General features: G+C 43.6%; 1 protein-coding gene across 1 annotated transcript in view; it reads right to left on the minus strand.

The window, feature by feature from the left end:
- LOC149317851 (cytochrome P450 2J6-like) overlaps positions 1 to 21,840 on the minus strand; it is a 35,054-nt gene that overhangs the window by 11,890 nt on the left and 1,324 nt on the right. The window contains exons 2-5 of the mRNA XM_089507350.1: positions 7,962 to 8,124; positions 5,776 to 5,925; positions 2,173 to 2,333; positions 977 to 1,156 (exon numbers count right to left, since the gene is read on the minus strand). Of these exons, the coding sequence (XP_089363476.1) occupies positions 977 to 1,156; positions 2,173 to 2,333; positions 5,776 to 5,925; positions 7,962 to 8,124 (654 nt within the window). The remainder of the gene's footprint in view (positions 1 to 976; positions 1,157 to 2,172; positions 2,334 to 5,775; positions 5,926 to 7,961; positions 8,125 to 21,840) is intronic.

Here is a 21,840-nt window from a genome sequence, read left to right on the forward strand (position 1 = left end):
CTATAGTCAACGTCGCGTGGGACGATCCAGAGCCCAGAGGATCCACAGTAAGAGGTACGTTTTTAAAATTTGTTTTAAGGGTGTGATACTCTGGTTCTGCTGCTGAACATGCCAGACTTGGGGATGTACAGACCAGCATTTTTGGCTAGCCTTGCGGCAGAGTCAGAACATGGCATCCAAATGACGCATGGCCTGATGATGCCACCAGGCCGGCATGATGCTGTGCGCCGTACCACACAGCGCACGGTGTCACAGCACTCCTCTGGCACTGCGTCTATATGATGCAGTGCCAAAGGAGCACAGAAAAGCCACGGCGCCCCAGCTATGGTAGCTTTTCTGAGGTGCAGAAAGGATCCGCTTTTTGAGGCTCCTTTTTGTGCTGTGGAAAGGTGAGATCAGGGCCGCCGTGTGCGGTTGCCATGGCCCCGGTCTGGCTCTAAAAGGGTGGCTTTAGGTAAATACAGGTAATTTTGCCTGTACAGCCCCATTGTCCAGACTGTTTTGGCTCATTCAGGCAAGACCTATGTTATGTAACTGTACAAATACTTAGTGACATGGCAGAGGTGCTATAAAACCTTGTTAGTGAATTGCGGTCTTGTGGTCTCTTCCAACTCTATGATTCTATGAATTGCAAACATGTGTGACAGGATACTGGAAAGAGGGTTTGGATGCACATTGGGCTCTACTAATGCTCATCTGCAGTCCCTAGCTAGTGTCCAGATGAACAAAAAGGACCAATGCACACTGGAACTAATGTGCATCATCCCCATTGTGCATTGCTCCCAATGTGCATCGGTAATTTTGCCAAACCCACTGCACAGTAATGTAGCAGCAGCCCTTTACTGGACATGGATATTATGGAACTGCTCAATTCTATTTTCCTCGGATGTGAATCCACTTATGAAAACATATGTTCTCAATATGGTTTTTTGTTTGTAATTATAATGATAAGTATAATACATAACAAAAGACTTACTCTGTGGATCTGGGCCAAATAGAAGTCGGTGAAGTCCTGTGGCTCACCATGTGGTGCCCATTTCTTCTTATGGTTTTCGACCTCCTTCTTGATAAAGGAACGTATAAATTCACAGGAGGAGAGGACCTTCTTGTGAGGTCCAGGGATATGTTGCAGAAGCGAAGGGAAGATGTTGTAGACCTGCAGGAAAAGCCCATTAAAAAACCTATGTGGATGTTCCTGAAAACATTATGGAGCAGCTGCTTGTAAAGGGGGAAGGCAGCAGGAAAGGAGGGAGACAGTACTACAGCGGATCAGGTTTTAACATGGAGAAAGTTATGAATTCAGTCCTCTTCATCTCTAGGAGAAAAGGATCGCAGGTACTACAAAATACTCCTCTTGGTCTGAACACCTGCAAAGTTGTTGTCTAGGCCACATTGGGCTGGACTGAGCGTTGATCTGATTCGAGATAGCAGATTTACATTCAACACCAATATCATCCTGTTATAGATTTCTAAAAAGGCTAAGAAATCTTCCTTCTCCTTCGCCAACAAACAGTCAGATAGGAGACCCCAGAATTTTGCATGAAATCAGCTTTTATTTGCTCCAGATGGAAATAACTTTCCAGAATTCTGAAGCCCGAAGCAAAAAGTAACTTATGGTTTTATGTGATTTTAGACAAAGGAAACTCTTCTATATCATGGATTGGCTACAGGAAAAGTTAAACATATATAATTCTTACATTCGTTGGTTACAAATATACATACATTTGAAACCCACGTGAGCACATTCTATCTCTTCTATCAGCCTTGTTTTAACTAGCCTTGTTTTAATCTTGCAAGCCGCCCTGGTTGTGTTACACAGAAGGGAGGGATAAAAATACATTATTATTATTATTATTATTATTATTATTATTATTATTATTATTACCTGTGCCAGGATGTTCCAAGATGGCATTCCATAACATTATTAATTATATCTTAATGCAACTCTCAAGAGCAAAAAGTGGGTAGAAAAACCTTCGAGATGTCGCCCTAAACCTTTTAGCTTATCTATCTTAAAGCACCCTCTCAGCCTGGGCCTCCTCACTAAATCCCTTTTCCATTCACCTGCTAAGTATACATATTGATTACAAATTGAATATTTTGAATATAGCTACCACAATCCCATGGAAAAAGGAGAATTCTCCCATTCCACGGGGGATGCATTATACTCACCATCTCTCCAGCGCTGCCCCTAAACTTGGTGACAGTGTTGACATGTTCAGTCAGGTTGCGCAAGGCCTCCTCCTCAATGGACATCTGATGACCAAAGGCTGCGGTAGAAATCACTTTGGAGGCTGAGTGCATGAGCGGCCATAAAGGATCCAACGGCTGTCCTGCAGACACAGTGACAGTCAGAGCATGCATCACCCCGGTCTTTGGAAGCATAGGACAAGATCCAGTAGGACTGATGGGAAAGCATGTTTAAAGTTGTGATAAATGGAAGTCCCTCCATATATCAGAGCCTTCTTGCTGCAGCTAACAAGGCCAATGCGATTTCAGGCTGCATCAATAGAAGTATAGTGTTTAGATCAAGGAAAGTAATAGTGCCATTCTCTTCTTCCAGATCTGTAATGTATACCTTTTTAAACTTACTCTGTAAATTATACTTTCTATCTGTGCCTGGAGGACAAGGTGGTTCTTCATGTAGCAGATATCCTTTGCTATAGAAATTCCTTACTTAGAATAAAACCTTTTTCATTCAAAGTATTCTGCCTCTCTTGCACTCCTTTTCACATGCCTTAGCTTGGCCCAGTTCTTCCCTACAGTCAGCAAGAGAAGCGCCAGTGAAATTCTCAGCAAAGTCCTCCTGGCGCATTGCTAAATTGGGAAGAGTCAGGCCCCACCTGGAATAATCTTGTGTCCAGTTCTGGGCCCCACAATTCAAAAAGAACATTGAGAAACTGGAGCCATGTGTCCAAAGGAGGGCAACCAAAATGGTGAAGGGTCTGGAAACCATGGAGCCCTATGAGGAGAGACAGTGGACTTTATCGCACAAGTAATTTTAAACGTTTGGGGAACTGAAGGAGGACGCTCGTGTGCGCACGCGTTCAGCAGAAAATGGAGTTTACCACACACGAATACGTCCTCCAAGAGGCCCTGTTCCATCCCCCAGGGCACTCGTCCTTGTCCAGTCCTGATGAGCGCCATTTTTTCCTGACGGAAGGTAGTCCATCACGCAAAAATCGCGCCCTTCAGGACTGGACGGGAACGGGTGCACGCCGGGGGATGGAACAGGGCCTGTTGGAGGACGTATTCGTGTGTGGTAAACTCCATTTTCTGCCGGACGCGTGCGCACACGAGCGTCCTCCTTCAGTTCCCCAAACGTTTTAAAAAACATGTGTGATAAGGTTCTTAGGGAGCTGGGGATGTTTAGCCTGGAGAAAAGACAGTTAGAGGGTGATATGATAGCCCTGTTTAAATATTTGAAGGGATGCCATACTGAGAAGGGAGCTGACTTGTTTTCTGCTGCTCCAGAGAATAGGACACAATGGAGCAATGGATGCAAGCAGCAGGAAAAGAGATTCCAACTCAACATTAGGAGGAACTTCCTGGCAGTAAGGGCTGTTTGAGAGTGGAACAAACTCCTTCCTCAGAGAGGAGTCTCCTTCTTTGGAGGTCTTTAAACAGAGGCAGTTGGCCATCTGTCAATGGGGATGCTTTGATAGAGGGTTCCTGCATGGCAGAATAAAGGGGTTGGACTGGATCAGGGCCCTTGGTGGGGGTCTCTTCCAACTCTAGGATTCTATGAGTCAATCCTCAGCTGGTGGCAGGGAGTTCTTTAGGTAAAAGGGGGTCTCAAGGTGTTACCCATGCTGCTCCATATATATTTTGGTATAAATGATAACCCTTAATGACCCCTAGATGAACTCTAACAGCCTGTCCACCATTGCCAGCAAGGCATGAGGACATGTACATACACCCCTGAGGGGCACCCACATCATCATATCTAGAGAGTCGCATAAGAGGATTATCATATGACCAGGAAGAGCAAATGTTTGCCTTGCCTGAGGCTCTTGCCCCCTCCCAGGGTCTGTTGTCCGAGCAGCTTAAGACCACTAAGACAATCAGACAGGGACATCCAGGTGAAAAGCAAGTAATTCAACACCTTTGTTCTCACCATCAAGCACCTTTGCCAGAAGCAAGATTTTGCCTATAAATACTCCCAGATTTGCTTGTTCACTGGGCCAGTCTGGATTTCAGGGGGAAGCTCTGTCCCCTTGAACCCTGACCTGGCTCCTGATTCCTGGCCAGTCATTCCATGGCTGAGCCTCATGCCATCCTCATCATATTCCATTTGGATTCCTGGAGGGAGTCTACATTCTGGTACGTATCACCCCAGTGATGCCTAAAATCCTATTCCATGCTAACCTATGCTTTTCCTGAGCCTTGTATGTGTGTGTGTATGCTAGTGAATTGCATGTGTTTTTCCCCTTATAAATAAATTGGTTATTAATTCTAGAAATCTGTCTCAGCTTCAGTTATTGGGAGGCCCTGGTCTACTCCGTATACATATCGGGAGACGATCTCGGTGGGCTCTTGTAGCCAGCCCCCTCTTGCAACATTTGAGCTAATAACAATAATAATAAAATTCCCCTAAACGGACCCTTGGCTACAAAGGGGTCCCATTTACCTCGGGCAGAAGAACCCTCACCTGGTGGCAGCACCTCACAAACATGCTTCTCTTTTAAGAAGGATGTAGATAAGTTGGAACAAGTTCAGAGTGGGGCAAGAAGGATGATAAGAGGTATAGAGAACAAAACATATCAGGAGAGGTTGAAGGAGCGGGGCAAGTTCAGCTTGGCGAAGAGAAGACCCTAGCATTGGTATACAGTAAGGGGCTTCTGTGATATTACGATGCAGGGAAGCAAGAGGCCACTGAAGAATGGGACCAATGGGCATTAATCTTATCATGCATTGGGACTCCTATTAGGAAGTGTCGATGTACCATGGGATGCTCTTGCTGGTTTCCTGTTGTTACACATCTTCACAATTCCCTGCTAAGGTTTCTTAGAGCCTCTTCTACGTAATTAAGTATACATAAAATTATGCAACGTAGACCATGATAGAGGCTTCTGGCTAATAATAATAATAATAATAATAATAATAATACAATAGCCTTTGTACATCCCTTTGAGCATCCAGGGTGCACAAAATTTTTGTTATTAGCCTGTTTCAGCCTACTTTCATACTCTGGATTACTCTTTAATAATAGGATCATTATTGTGCTGCCCTTACAGCTTTACTTTACCACCGAGGAAGACATTTGTCAAAATGCATTTGGATATGTGGATATTCTTTGCTGTCTATGTATCTCTGCACAGTGTACTGCATTCTTTATTCACTGGATATAAGAGAATTTATTGTTATTGTATTATTTGAATATATTTTAGATATTCAATTCATTTTTATGTTTTGCTTTTGAACGCTATTTTATATTTATATATATATTTCCCCTAAACCTTTCTGTTTGTAATACTGTTTTTGTTTTTGGATTAGGCTATTACCTTTTTGTTCAGATAACTACCTTAGTCTATTTTTACACTGCACCAACAGGAGGAACAAGCTCTTATAAGTCTGCCATCACTTACAATTGAACTGGTTCCTGAGTCTTCAAAGAACATTTTGTTCCCCGGCATCGAATATTCTGCCCATGGCATCCACCCGCTTTGAGACCGGACTTTGTCTTTTTAAGGCCACATCGTTTGGACCGAAGCTGTAGCCGCCAAGGAGATCCAGTGGCACACTGGCCAAACCTTTCAGCCCTTGCGTACGTACCCTTTTCCCGCGCAAAGGTCTCCACCAGATGACCAGCCTCCTTGTCTATTTGGCGCTGCAGATCCTTCTGCATTTGAGTTAAGGTCTGTAGGGTAGCCTGGCTGAAATGCTTCTGCTCCTTCCAGGTTTTGCCATTGGAGAACATGACGCCTGCGACAACCAACAACCAGAAGGAGGTTTTAATTCTTTTACATTTTTTTTTATCTGCATTGGACAGAGATCCCTGTTTTTTTAAATTTAATTTTATTGCAAAAACATACAAACATACACATACACAACATAAACATCCCAACATATTAAAACACATCACAATTATATGAATCTCTGATCACGTTTAAATGCTTTAAAATACGCTTTCATACTTCTCCAATTATTGGTTCTCCCACTCTTATCTTCCCCTTCCTCTTCTCCCTTCCTCCTCTACCTCTCTCCTTCCCTTTCTTTCTCCCTTTCCTTCTTTTCCTTCCTATCACATCATCTTTCCTTGACCTTCCTTCTCCCTATTCTCTCCATCTCCTTCTCCCTTCTCATCCCTTTAATATAACCTCCATTCACTTACTCCTACCCTCTTCTACATACTTTACCCTCATTAACTTTTAATCGTTTATTAGCCTTTATTTTCTTCCTACTTCTTCGTACTGTACAGACATTCATACTGGAAAAACACACACACACAAAACCCACACACAACTTCCTAGGAACCTCTTTGCTTCCGAATATTTCTGCCTTAATAAGCTGCTCCATGACCCCCCCTTTGTTTACCCATTCTTTTTCTTGTTGTTGTTATATTTCTCTCCTATGATTTTATTATCACGCAAATAGAAGGACGTTTTAACAGGGATCAGTGGCTCATAGCCCAATATTGCTCACAAAAACACTTAGGAGTTTATCAGTCAAGGGAAATTGGAAGTATAATCCAAGGGCAATCCAAACGCAATCATGGGGTTTAACGTTATTCCGTGATAGACTGCCACATGCAATTTCAGGCAATGGCAAGCTATTTTCTGGCAAAGGGAAGCCAGTTCAAATGCAATTTGAATTCACATAAATTCACTGAACTAGTGAATTCACATGAATGCGTTCTGGCCCCACTTTCTTTTCATTCAAATTAAAGAGACATTCCTCCTGTGTGAGAAACTCCTTCTCCAGTCTTCACATACACAAACACAAACACACACACAATGCCTCCTGCTCTACTGGGACCAAATGAAGGTGTGCTAAAAGCACAGATTTGGGAAAGAACTCAGAGACATCACTTTGTTAGTCTCGAATATCATTATACAAGGAGATCATGTAGCACCTTTGAGACTAACCGTGTGAAAGAAGTTACAGCATAAATTTTAACAGACAGACCAAAATAAATCTGCTTCAGATCACTTTGGAGGTATGCTGTTTAAATTATGCATCCATCCTAAGAGGCCAGAAGCCACAGCAAAGCCACGATCCGGTCCTAAGGACCTGAGTTCAGCTTTAGTGCAGCTTCCGGACTCTTAGGACGCATGCATCATTTAAACAGCATATCTCCAAAGTGGCCCAAAGCAGCTTTATTTTGGCCTGTCTGTATGGGGCTTTGATCTATTAAAATATATGCTGCAACTTCTTTCACACCGTTTCAAAGATGCTGCAAGATCTCTTTGCAGATTTCAGGGATGTCACTTTTCATGGCTCTTGAAAGGGATGCCTGCCCCCACTTTTCACCAAATGCCATCAATGAGGAGGATACTACTGAATCACGCTCTCTTCATGCCACACCATATTTGAAAATATATATATTTTAATGATCAAATTTAAAAGAAAATATTGAAACACCCTGATGAGAAGAATCCTAAACTGACAAGAATATTCACAGCTTGAGACATAGTCTGTGCAAAATTTGCACGTGGTTGTTTTGAACACACACACACACACACACACACACACAGAGGCATTGTTTTTGTACAGAGAACAGCATTTTCTCTGCAGGAAAAAATAATCTTTCTGCATAGACATATTATTTCCTATGCAGAAAATGTTGTTTTTCTGTGCAAAAAGAATGCTGATTCTTTAAGTGCGCTTTAATCTCTCTTTAATGCCAAAATCAGGCCCAGTGTGATAAACTCCTTGGACCCACCAACCCTTCAAATGACTGAAAGGAAAGGGACTCATCTTTCTTTCTTCCTTTCCTTCTTTTCTTTACAAAAGCTTACCCTTTTCGTTGCTCAGGAATTTAAAAAAGGGGATCATGGGTCGTCCGGACAATCTCTCGTAATTGTCGGTCAGTCCTTCTTTCACCGTTTCGAATCCGGCCAATACAACCACAGGATAAGGTCCCACCCAAACGGTGAAGACATCTCCGTAGCTCTTTGCAAGCTGCAAGTAAGTGGGACCAAAGCAGATGGAAGTAATGTTAGAGATGGGCCGATCGTCACAATTTCCCCCGTTACATTTTCTTTTTTAATTCTACCTTTTCACTTTTTTTAGAAAAAAGCACTAAAAGAAATCCTACCAAACTTAATGAAAAACAAATAAAACGCAGCGATGCCTTCTCCATGGCGGCATGAAAACGATGAATTAACATCGCTACTTAAGAGATGCTCCGGTAGAAAAATTTTGGCAAAGATTGGGACAGGATGTATTAATATCAGAATTCAATATAATTAAGATACAAAGGGTTTATTGAGGCATTAAGCAAATAAATAGCAAGCCTTGGTATCAAAAGAGCAATTGTTATATTCCTGTGTTTAAATGGAACAAAGTCAATCAGGAGAGAAGAATACAGACATGAGATGAACGAAATTAAATTCACCTGAAGGGTGAATAAACGGTAAAAAACAAATCAGAGAAGATTGGTTTAAATAGATTGCAGAACAAAAGGGGATAAAGGTATAAGAATAGAAAGGAAGGCTAAGTTTGGACATTTAAATCTGACAGGAAAAAAGAGGTTTATCAGACACGAGTTTTTGGTGATTTTTCCTGCCTATCACACAATGTTAGCGTCACCAATGTTGCACAATAACGTGAAAGCGCGATGTTCTTCCAGACGCCATTCATTTCTATGGGAGCCCGTTGTGCAACGCTCCCGTAGTTTAAGCGTCATTCCTCCCCCTTTTGGGCATTGCGGGCAAAAGTGGAAGCCAGGCCATGGTCTCCCGTTATCTTGCAAAATGTGTTGCGAAATGGTTTGGTGTGGTAGGCAGCAGCGCAACGCAACGCTAAAGTTATTGATTGCAAAGTTCCCATGATGCTGGGCTGCTTTTTGACCCCATTCCCTTCTGGTGGCCTTCCTTTTCCAGGACAACCCCCGGGGAGGGGGAGGATGGCTCTGTCTTGGATGAACACCTAGGAGGCTTCCAATGTAAGGAACCCCCAGGGGTCATCCATTCCAGCCCCATTCCTCTTTCCAGCATGGACACCAAGGAGGCTGCCCCATTCCTCTGTCCTGCATGGACATCTCGGAGGCTGCAAATGAAAGGGGCCCCTAGGGGTCATCCATCCCTGCCCCATTCCTCTGTCCTGTATGGACAGCTAGGAGGCTGCAAATGAAAGGGACCCCTAGGGGTCATCCATCTCAGCCCCATTCCTCTGTCCTGCATGGACACCTGGGAGGCTGCAAATGAAAGGGTCCCCTAGGGGTCATCCATCCCAGCCCCATTCCTCTGTCCTGCATGGACACCTAGGAGGCTGCAAATGAAAGGGGCCCCTAGGGGTCATCCATCCCTGCCCCATTCCTCTGTCCTGCATGGACACCTAGGAGGCTGCAAATGAAAGGGGCCCCTAGGGGTCATCCATCCCTGCCCCATTCCTCTGTCCTGCATGGACACCTAGGAGGCTGCAAATGAAAGGGTCCCCTAGGGGTCATCCATCCCAGCCCCATTCCTCTGTCCTGCATGGACACCTGGGAGGCTGCAAATGAAAGGGGCCCCTAGGGGTCATCCATCCCAGCCCCATTCCTCTGTCCTGCATGGACACCTGGGAGGCTGCAAATGAAAGGTGCCCCAGGGGTCATCCATCCCAGCCCCATTCCTCTGTCCTGCATGGACACCTAGGAGGCTGTAAGTGCCACCCCAGAATGCCTCTTGCACATGTAGTAGTAGTAGTAATAATAATAATAATAATAATAATAAATTCGTCACCTCGTAAATGCCAGAAAAGGATGCGATTGTCATGCATTCTTTTATGACTTTTAAAAGCAATTCAGAGCGGTCCCTGAATTCTTTGCAAAAGCATGTATCGTTTTGCCAATTGCCTAATTGACAAGAGCAACAAACGTAACATTTGATTGTAACATTCACATTTTAGCATGGATTCTCCAAGGAAAAAAGTGCCCTTTCATTGTTCCCTTTCCCTTTCATTAGCTGACTTCCAGCAAAGGGATACTGTTGCAAAGGGCGAATATATATATATATATATATATATATATATATTCCTCAGGAAAAAACACAACAAAACATGCGCTCATTTTGCCAAAAATAGTTTATTTAAAAAGGGAGGAAAGTGCCTGGTGGGAGCTCTGTTCATGCCCTGCCTTTGACCTGACCTGAACTGCCCCCTTTCCTCCTGTTTACACTTTGCCATTGCCTTCCACTGAGGCTGAGACAGAGTGACCTGTCAGTTCCAACTGACCCATGGAATCAGTTGGGAATAAAATGGAAATGCAGCGCAGGCATTCTGACTTTAGCACCCGCATATAACACAAAAAATAATAATAATAATAATAACAACAATAATAATGGCGCTTAAGTTCCAGGAGCAAGAAGAAAGCAAGCACCCCAAAAATCATGTGCATAAATTGTCAAAAGAGGCTGCTCCTGCTGCATCCATTTCCCCACATCCCCAGCTTCTCTCCACAGCCCTATTTCCCTGGGCAATCCTCCTCTTCCTTCCTTCCGACCCTCACCTCCCTCTGAGCTGCCCTGGGTCCTTCATCCTCCTCCTCCTGCTCCATTATAGGATGCCCTCCGTGGCTCCCTTCTTCCCACGGCTCCTTCCTCCTCCTCATCCTCCTCCTCCTCCTCCATCACTTTCTGCACTCCCCCCCCCACACCAAAAGCCACCCTGATTTCCACTTTTGCCTTCTGTCACTCTTTGCATCCAGATTCCCCTTTTTCCTTCGGCTCTTTCCTTCTCCCCCTCCCCTCCGCTAAATAGGACCCTAAAGATGGGGGGGACCCCCTCGCTCCCCCGGAAGCACAAAGGTCACAATGCCACCAAACCCTCCAAAGGGCATGCGCAAGGATTTTGATGCTAAATGCTTGACAGAAACGGAAGGCACTGGTGTAGTGGACAGCTCCGCTATGCATGGTTTCGCATCATGCAAATTGCAACTTTTGCGCAATTGTAGCGCTAACATAAAGTTACAGGGGAATGACGGAAAAGCAAGCAATGTGGTAAGACATCGTGCGAAGCAGTCATTTCGCAATGTTCTTTACATTTCCTTAGCGCAATTGCAGGGTCCAAAACAGGGGTAGGCAACCTGCGGCCTGCGGGCTGGATGTGGCCCGGCGAGGCCTTGGGACCGGCCCCAGCCCGGTCCTGCCGCCGATTGCCGCCGGGGCCTTTGGCCTATCAGGAGGAGGCAGGCAAGCGGTGGGCAAGGGGGGGCAATTGTCTGTAGAAGCCTCAGAAACATGCATTTATATTAACATTTTTTTAAAAAATCAGCAAATTTTTTCGCGTGTCCTCCATTTTTTTAAAAAAAGTGTCTTCCATTTGAAAATGTTGTCCTACATTTGTCCTGGTTTATTTATATATTTAATTTTTTTAAAAAATTATTTAATTATTTATTTTTTGGCTTCGGCCCCCCAGTTGTCTGAGGGACAGCAAACCGGCCCCCGGCTCAAAAAGGTTGCCTACCCCGGTCCAAAACTTGAGTCTGATAAACTCCAAAGTGTGTGATCCATTAACAAATGGATATTGAAGTTGTCAGTTATAAAACTGTATGATACTGTTACCCATGCTGCTCCATATATATTTTGGTATAAATGATAACCCTTAATGACCCCTAGATGAACTCTAATAGCCTGTCCTCCATTGCCAGCAAGACTGGAGGACATGTACACACACCCCTGAGGGGTACCCACATCATCATATCTAGAGAGTCGCATAAAAGGATTATCATAGGACCAGGAAGAGCAAATGTTTGCCTTGCCTGAGGCTCTTGCCCCCTCCCAGGTCTGTTGTCCGAGCAGCTTAAGACCACTAAGACAATCAGACAGGGACATCCAGGTGAAAAGAAAGTCATTCAAGACCTTTGTTCTCACCATCAAGCACCTTTGCCAGAGGCAAGATTTCGCCTATAAATATCATCAGATTTGCCTGTTCACGGGGCCAGTCTGGATTTCAGGGGGAAGCTCTGTCCCTTTGAATCCTGGCTCCTGGCCATTCATTCCATGGCTGAGCCTCATGCCATCCTCATCATATTCCATTTGGATTCCTGGAGGGAGTCTACATTCTGGGACGTATCACCCCAGTGATGCCTAAAATCCTATTCCATGCTAACCTATGCTTTTCCTGAGCCTTGTATATGTGTGTGTGTATGCTAGTGAATCGTATGTGTTTTTCCCCTTATAAATAAATTGGTTATTAATTCTAAAAGTCTGTCTCAGCTCTATTTATTGGAATCCCCTGGTCTACTCCGTATACATATCAGGAGACGATTCTGCAAGGGCCATCATAGCAGGCCCTCCTCTTGCAATATTTGAGCTAATAGCAATAATAATAAAATTCCCCTAAACGGACCCTTGGCTACAGCTTCGGCCCCCCAGTTGTCTGAGGGACAGCAACCCGGCCCCCGGCTCAAAAAGATTGCCTACCCCTGGTCCAAAACTTGAGTCTGATAAACTCCAAAGTGTGTGATCAAGTTAACAAATGGATATTGAAGTTGTCAGTTATAAAACTGTATGATACAATCTTGGGAATGGAAGTCAAATCCATTTGCTAAGACTCAAGGAACGCTAGCTACTACTACTGTATATTGTGATGCTTGTTTTATACATTTTTAAAATTCAATAAAAGACATATTATTAATATAATTAAGATATACAAAATGCAGATGAATAATATCTAGATGGATAAGTCAACAGATAGAAAATGTTTGGAATGTGATGCCTCATGTTGTGTTATCATTTGTGACACATTTTGCAAAACTAACAACTCGGAAAGAGAAATGAACTTTTGAATTTACAGAATTGGTCTAAAAATAAGGCCTTTACTGAGGAAATCGATTAGAATTGAAGAAGTGAAAGTTAGGTTTTTGTTGTAAATTAGGGACTGCTGAAATCGGGAAGGAAGTATTGTATGTTTGTAGAATAGTAATTGTTAGGTTTCTGTTAATGTTTGTATGGTTTGTTTGGTGTTTCCTGTTTTAAAATGAGTGCTGTGTTTTATAATTGTGTGTCTGTAAGTGAAAATTATATATCAGGGGAAATCATGAAATGCAACTTAATAAAAGGCGACATTTAAAAAAAATTTAAACAATAAAGCCAAAATACAATAATCGAAATCAATCATCCTAAATATTATTATGACTATTATTAGTTCCATGATACTGATATAGGTTGCCCTTGTTCTTCCCATGATGCCTCATTTTAATTAGGTTCAAACTGGTTAATTTTACTCACTGAATTTATTTAATGTTGTTGTGTTAGTTTTAATTGGGAGTAAGGGGATCGTGTTGTTTATATTTGTTAATCTTGCATTTTATGATTGTTACCTGCCTTGAACCTTCGGGGAGAGATGGGCTATAAATAAATATTTATTATTATCATTATCATTATCATCATTATTATTATATTTATTTATACCCCACCTTTTCTCCAAAAGTGGGACTCAAAGAGGCTCACAACTGAAAAAGGACAATGCAATTTAAAACATTTAAAAAAGCAAGCGTTGAAACAGAACTCCAGTCACACATTTAAAAAATAAAATGCAATTAAACATATAAAAGCTGGGTGTGTCATTCGAACACGAGACACACTTGTCAAAGTTTGCATGTTCCCAACCTTCCTGAATCATGCAGTTTCTGTCTTTATAGGTTAGATTCCTTCAAACCACATCAATGGTTATTTTATCTCATTTGCTCGGTGCGGTTTCCAGGTGATGCAAAGGTTGGCGCATGTTAACCTCATGCTACAGCAACTCGTCCCAATGGGACTGGTTTGGATGAATCTAACAGAACCAGTTCAGCAACTCCTTACCTTCAGCTGTCTCCTTTGACGTAAAGGCGGGAGAAGGGCCCCATGCGCAGGAAGTGGGGATCTGACCTCCATTTGCTGACAGTGATTGACAAGGCTGCACCATTAGCACTTTGACTATTATTTTTTTACCAGAATGGTTATTCAGACGGTGAAAATAATCCAAGATTAATCCAGGATGAATCTCCATTGTTCACATGCTTCCTGAATGCATCCAGTTAGGTTTTTTGGGGGGTCTGCCAAAACCCCCCACTTAACCCGGGATAATTGATACTGGGATTTTTCCTGAGATGATGATGATGATGATGATGATTATTATTATTATTATTATTATTATTATTAACCTTTATTTATAAAGCGCTGTAAATTTACACAGCGCTGTACATACAATCTTTTTAATTGGACGGTTCCCTGCCCTCAGGCTTACAATCTAAAAAGACATGACACAAAAGGAGAAGGGAAAGGTGGTGGGGAAGGGGCTGTCTAGTAAGATAATACATATAAAATACATAGCAATACAGGAAATGATTCAATAAAACAGACAACAAAAGAACATCAAATAGCAAGCGACAATTATGCAATGCCTCAGAAGGCTGCCCTGAACAGAATGGTCTTCAGCTCCGTTTTGAAGCTGGTTAAAGAAGTGATCAGGGCCCTTGTGTCTCGCGGGGGAAGAAGGTTCCAGGAGTGAGGGGCAGCAAGTGAAAAGGGGCGAATCCGAGATGGGGCAGAGGAAATCCTGGGCTGAGACAGTAGACCTTGACTACCAGAACGGAGGGAACAACGGAGTGGGAAGGTGAGGAGAAAGAAGGTCTGATAAGTAAGGAGGGGCCAGTGCATGGAGGGCTTTGAATGTCGACAGCAGGAGCTTATACTGAATGCGGAAAGGGAGAGGGAGCCAGTGAAGGGATGCCAACGCAGGACATAATGGTGATGTAATAATAATAATTTTTTAAAAAGATTTGCTTCATTGGCAGTCTGAATGACCGATGCGGATTAGACCCAGGATTAAACTCTGCATGCCTTGAATGCGTTTCGAATGTATTTGCAGCATCAACTCCATGTTCATTCAAGTGCCTGGACGTGCGAGTAACTGAACTTGCAGAGATGCGCAGAGATGCTGTTCCATAGTGTGAATAACAAACCCAGAATGCATGAGTGAGTTTATTCTCATTGTTCTGCTGGAAAAACCCAACGTCTCAGTGACCCTGTAAAGCTGCCCCTCCATATCTACAGATTCTTCATCCATGGATTCAAGCATCCAAAGCTTGAAAAATACTCAAAAAAGTATGTATTCCAAAAGGCAACCCTTGATTTTGCCATTTTATACAGAGGACACCATTCCTCTAGGCCATTGTATTTAATGGGACTTGAGCATCCACTGATGTTGGTATCCCTGTGGGGTCCTAGAACCAAAGCCCAGTGGGTCCTCATGGGCACAACACCATTTCCTTGTTCAGTTCATAGGACCATAGAGTTGGAAGAGACCCCAAGGGCCCCGATCCAGTCCAACCCCATTCTTCTGCCATGCAGGAACTCTCCATCAAAGTACCCCCAGGAGGTGACCTCCAAAGAAGGAGACTCCACTACAATCTCCAAGGCAGAATATTCCTCTGCCAAACAGCTCTTACTGTCAGGAAGTTCTTCCTAATGCTTTGTTCGTTGTTCTGGATCCTATTCTCTGGAGCAACAGAAACACAAGACACTAGCGCTTCAGCTACACCAGGTTTGGAAGTTAAAAGCACGATTCTCACGTTTTTGACCCATCAATATATGCCTGAATATAAATTAGGGTTGCAAGTTCAGGAGCATCCCAGGCCCTGAGCTTCCAATCCCAAGTCAAAACCTGAGACCTAAGGATGGCCCCAGTTATGTCATTAAATGAGCTATTTCGCCCTCTCTGGCAGAGAGCTCTGGTGCCACGACAAACTACAGATCCCAGAATTCCACAGCATTGAGCCATGGCAATCAAAATGGTGTTACACTGGATTATTTCTCCAGTGCGGATGTAGCCTTCTTGCCATGGTTCCCTCTGTATAACAAACTGCATGGCGTGCATGCGTTCTTTGCTGATATGGAGAGCATGAGCAAATCCATGTGGCAGTCCAAGAGCCAGCATGGTGTAGTAGTTTATGCATTAGGAGACCAGGGTTTCATAAGATGGGCCAAGAGAGTGTCAAACTGCATTAATTCTGCAGTGCAGAAGCAGCCTAAGGTGCAATGGGAAGAACATTTGAAAAATAGGCAGCCATCCTCCAGATCAGCTGAAACTGAACAACCGTCGGTGGTGATTCATCCTCCTCCTCCCAAGCAATGTTGGGCACTACGACAAAGCAAAACATAACAATAATATTACAAGGAGCCACCCAAAAAACCCCACTTCAAACAGAAGCCAAGCCAGCAGCTCATCTAGTTTTCCTCCCTAAAAAACTTTGACTCAGCCACAGAAGTCTGTGCATAAAAGGACAAGGCGCATTGCAGAGTAAAAGGTATTCCTCTGTCAGAGGCCACTGTAAAAAGAAAGCTCTTGCTTGCCTTAGGGAAAGAAAAGCATTTCTCTCACACATTTGGACAGCAGTACAAAAGGAGAGCCCTGGACAAGTCTTAGAATGATAGAGTTGGAAGAGACCCCAAGGGCCATCCAGTCCAACCCCCTTCTGCCATGCAGGAACTCACAAGCATCCTTGACAGATGGCCATCCAGCCTCTGCTTAAAGACCTCCAAACAAGGAGACTCCACCAAAATATCCAAAGGAACATCTTCCACCATCGAACAGCCCTTACTGTCAGGAAGTTCTTCCTAATGTTGCGCTGGAAATCTCTTTTCCTGTAGTTCGCATCCATTTTTCTTCCCCCGACTAAATATCCCCAGCTCCCTAAGTCTCTCCTCATAGGGCTTTATGGTTTCCAGACCCTTCACCATTTTAGTCACCCTTCTTTGGACACATGGCTCCAGCTCCTCAACATCCCTTTTGAACTGTGGGGCCCTTCATACATTGCAAAGGTGCTGAGACAATTTCAGCAAATTGTCTGATGTTTTTGCTATCCATGAGGCATCAAACTGGCCACTTGTTGCTGCTTCCTTCTGAGTGAGAAACTTAGGTTGCTTCCAGACTGACTGAAAAGTCCAGAAAGTCCCAGATTTATGTTCCCATTCTTTCCAATATAATTTTGGAGATCCATACACCTTCGTTTATTCCAGAATATTTTCTGCCAGCTCCCAGTATGATCAGAGACTTTTCATGCCAGCTTCCCAGGTTGGTTTATTTTAAAATGTCAGTGTAAACCATGGAAAGCCATGCAGTGTAGTGGTTTGAGCATTGGACTATGACTCTGAAGATCAGGCTTCAATTCCCACTTGAGCATGGAAAAACCACTGGGTAACCTTGGGCACATACTCTCAGCCTCAGAAGATGGCAAAGGCAAACTCCCTTTGAAGAAACTTGACAAGGGCGCTGTACAGACAGGCCCTACGAGGCACCGTCATTCCGTGCGAGGGGCGGCACTTCCAGACTTCCACTTCCTTGCACTGTATATACAGGGGCCGCCATATTGACGTGACAGACGCCTAGTGTCCACACGTCCCAGCGTCATTGTGACACCGCTAGCGCGCCATTGGCACACTGCGGCATCACAACCGTTTTTTTGCGGGTTCTTTTTGCTGCGTTAGGGAGCTGTGCAGTTTGTCCACTGCAGCTCCCTCGCACACCAAACCAGGGCAGCAGTCTGTATCCCGCCAAGAAAACCCTATTATAGGTTCACCTTTAATATAATTTGCCAAAAAATGACTTGGAGACACACAACAAAAACAATAAAACAGTCTGGAAGGCATAGCTTAGTGAGAAAGTACCTCAGCTTTGCAAACTTTCTGGAAAATACAGAGTGTACTAAACATTGGCTCAGTTCAGGGCTCTCATTTTATACTTACTGTTGTTGTTGTTATTCACCCTCAAGTCGATCTGGACCCATGGCGACCCTATGAACAAGACCTCTCCAAGGTCCCCCTCTGTCCTCCACTATTCTTCTAAGTTCCTGCAGATTCATACCCATGTTCTCCTTCATAGAGTCCCTCATCCATCTGGCCTGTGGCCTTCCTCTCTTTCTGGTTCCCTCCACCTTTCCCAGCATTATGGTCTTTTCCTTCCTTCTCATGATGTGTCCAGAGTACAACAGCCTCAGTTTGGTCATCTTGGCTTCTGGTTTGATCTGCTTTAGGACTCAATGGTTTGTCCTTTTTGCTGTCCATGGGATGCTCAGCACTCTTCTCCAGCATCGCTTCATCTCAAAGGAATGGCTTTTCCTCCTATCATCTTTCTTGACTGTCCAGCTCTCACATCCATCCATGGCAATAATAGGGAATACAATGGCTTGTACGATTCTAACTTTTGTGCTCAGATGTATATCTTTGTATTTTAGGATCTTTTCTAGTTCTCTCATAGCTGCCCTCCCCATTCCTAGTCTTCTTATGATTTCCTGACTGCTGTCCCCACTTTGATCAATATTTGATCCCAGGCATGAAAATTCTTTTACTATTTCTATTTCCTCGTTGTCCAGGTTAAATCTGTGCAAATTTTCTGTGCTCATTATTTTTGTTTGCTTTGTGTTCAACATTAAGTCTGCCTTTGCACTTTCCTCCTTGATCTTCCTTAGAAAGGTTCCAGGTCTCTGAGGTTTTCTGCTAATACTATGGTTTCATTTGCAAATCTTAGATTGATGATTTTCCTTCTTCCTATTTTCACTCCTCCTCCTTCTGTGTCCAAGCCTGCTTTTCTTACAATATGCTCTGCATTCAAGTTGAACAGATTGGATGAAAGGATGCAGCCCTGTCTGAGCCTTTTGCCAATTGGGAACCATTCTGTTTCTCCTTCTTCTGTCCTGACAGTGGCCTCCTGTCCTGAGTAAAGATTTCTCATCAGGACTATCAGATTTATCAGATTTATACGAGTCAGTTAAAATAAACCGATCAGTCCCAGGAACAATCAGTTTAAATGCGCCCTTATTATATCAGGAAGCTTCAATGTGCCTCTGCTCCAGGGAAGAACAAAATTTGCTGGAATGTAACCTTCACTTACTAGCTTTGCAGTCTGCTGCGGAATTCCCTATGAGTCATGGCAAATATTATTATGCTGAAACTTATTGCACCTTAAGGGGAAAACCCAACAAAGCCGCGTTAGATTCCTTCTCCAACAGATCCCAACAACTGCATCTCAGTCAAGGTGAGACAAAGGACTTTATCACCTGAGCCTCATATTTGCCGCAATCGTGCAAATCAATGACAACGCAAACATAGCCATTTGAGAACAGTCACAATCACACATCTAGGGAAGAGAGTCTGGGTGAAGTGTGAATCTGGAGTCACACAATTGCATAGGTGTGCGATTGTGTGACTCCAGATTCGCACTTCACCCAGACTCTCTGCCCTATGCTCTACCTTTCATTTCATTTTATTTTTTTACATTTTTAAATGCAATTCTGCAGTTCTGGTAATGCAATTTAAGTTTTTAAAAGAAATTAGTTGAACATGAGTCAACAGTGCGATGCAGCAGCTAAAAAGGCCAATGCGATTCTAGGCTGTATCAATAAAAGTATAGTGTCTAGATCAAGAGAAGTAGTAGTGCCACTGTATTCTGTATTCTCACTTGGAATATTGTGTCCAGTTCTGGGCACCACAATTCAAAAAGGACATTGAGAAACTGGAGCCATGTGTCCAAAGGAGGGAGACCAAAATGGTGAAGGATCTGGAAACCACGAAGGCCTATGAGGAACGACTTAGGGAACTGGGGATGATTAGCCTGGAGAAGAGAAGGTTAAAAGGTGATATGATAGCCTTGTTTAAATATTTGAAGGGGATGCCATATTGAGGAGGGAGCAAGCTTGTTTTCTGCTGGATGCAAGCTCCAGAAAAAAAGATTCCTGCTCAAGATTAGGAGGAACTTCCTGAGAGTAAGGGCTGTTCGACGGTGGAACACACTCCTTCCTCGGAGATTATAGTGGAGTCTCCTTCCTTGGAGGTCTTTAAGCAGAGGCTGGATGGCCATCTGTCAATGGGGATGCTTTGATTGAGAGTTCCTGCATGGCAGAATAGGCTTGGACTGTGTGGCCCTTTTTTGGGGTCTCTTCCAACTCTATGAATCTATGAAGTACCAACAAATAAGGGGAATCAGGCTGCTGGGGAGAGGAGACGGGGGAGAGAAGGAGACTGTGACAGCAAATGCCTGCTAATCTTGCAACTGTCGCAGTAGCATTTCATACTGGAGGAGTCCTGGGACTGCCATGCAATGGAGAGCTATTGATGGGTTTTTCCTGTCAATAAAAAAGGACACTTTACCCACACTCAGCAGACACAGCAGCAATGGGTCAGTGGCGACATTGTGTGATAAGCATTGCCAAAGGAGCTATTTTGTTACTATAATCATGATTTAAAAGCCATGCGTAGTAATCTCCTTGCACAAGGGCTCCTCTGCCCAGAGGCCCAGAGAGGAGTGCCAGACTGAGAAGGCTACATAGGAGTGCGATTACTGTGAAACAGAATGCAGGAGTCGTTCTAGGGCCATGGATGTTTTTCATCCACATAACAGGTCTATTTGAGCACTAAGATGTATTTATTTATTTTTGACACACATAAGGAAGATCAAAGAAGAAAGCGCCAAGGCAGACCTACTGTTGAGCCTAAAGAAAACAAAAATAATGACCACAGGGAACCTACACAAATTTGAATTAGACAACAAAGAAATAGTAAAAGGATTCCCATACTTGGGATCAAAGACTGATAGAAATGGAGGCTGCAGCCAGGAAATCAGGAGAAACTCAAGAATGGGGAGGGAGGCTATGAAAGAACTAGAAAAGATCCTAAAATGCAGAGATATACAACTGAGCACTAAAGCTGGAATAATACTATGTATTTATTTATTTCCAGGATTTATAGCCCGCCTTTCTCCACAATGGGATTCAAGCCGTTGTTTTCCCTATTACCATGGATGGATGTGAGAGCTGGACAGTGAAGAAAAAAGATAGGAAGAAAATCCACTCATTTGGGATGAGAGTGCTGAGGATCCCATGGATGGACAAGAAGACAAACTAATGGGTCCTGGAGCAGATCAAGCCAGAACTATCCCTGGAAGAAGCCAAGATGACAACACTTAGGGTAGCTGCTCTGAGAGCCTTTAGGGCTGAAAGGCGGGGTATAAATACCGCAAACAAACAAAGAATAGGTTGTCGTACTTGGGACACATCATGAGAAGGCAGGAATCACTGGAAAAAACAATAATGCTGAGAAAGGTAGAAGGATGTAGAAAGAGAGGAAGGCCGCATGCAAGATGGATGGACTCTATTAAAGACAAAACAAATATGAGTTTGCAGGAGTTGGGCAGAGCAGAAGAGGACAAGGAGTCTTGGAGAGGTCTCATCCACAGGGTCTTCATGGGTCGAGATCAATGCAAAGGCAGTTAACAACAAAGACCTCTTAACGAATCTTGCCAAGAAACCCCCATGATCGGTTCACCTTAGGGTTGCCATATGTCAGAAATGACTTGAAGGCATACAACGCACACACAAGACATCACTGTGTTGGCCCTGGGGCCACAGGTGGCCTCTAAGGTGATTTCACAGTTCTGCTAGATTTTGTCCTTATGGATGCCAAGGAACTGAAACGCTTTCGCACATTTTCCTCTCCTGTGTCTTTGAAAGCCAGAGCCCTAACCAGACGATTGCCCCCTTATTGGGCTGTAAGCCAGGCTGTTCTGAAATGTTCTGTATTAAAAGGATGTTGTAAGACAAATGCATGAGGATTACCCTGTCTGTTGAAAATTATTGCCTCTAGCCATTAAAATTACAGGGAACAGACGATTAAAAAGGGGTCTGACTAAGGGCAAGATGCCCTAGATCTATATTTATAC

The sequence above is a fragment of the Sceloporus occidentalis genome, unplaced genomic scaffold (assembly GCF_023333645.1).
Source record: "Sceloporus occidentalis isolate IW3139 unplaced genomic scaffold, rSceOcc1.0.p SCAF_2, whole genome shotgun sequence".
NCBI lineage: Eukaryota > Metazoa > Chordata > Lepidosauria > Squamata > Phrynosomatidae > Sceloporus > Sceloporus occidentalis.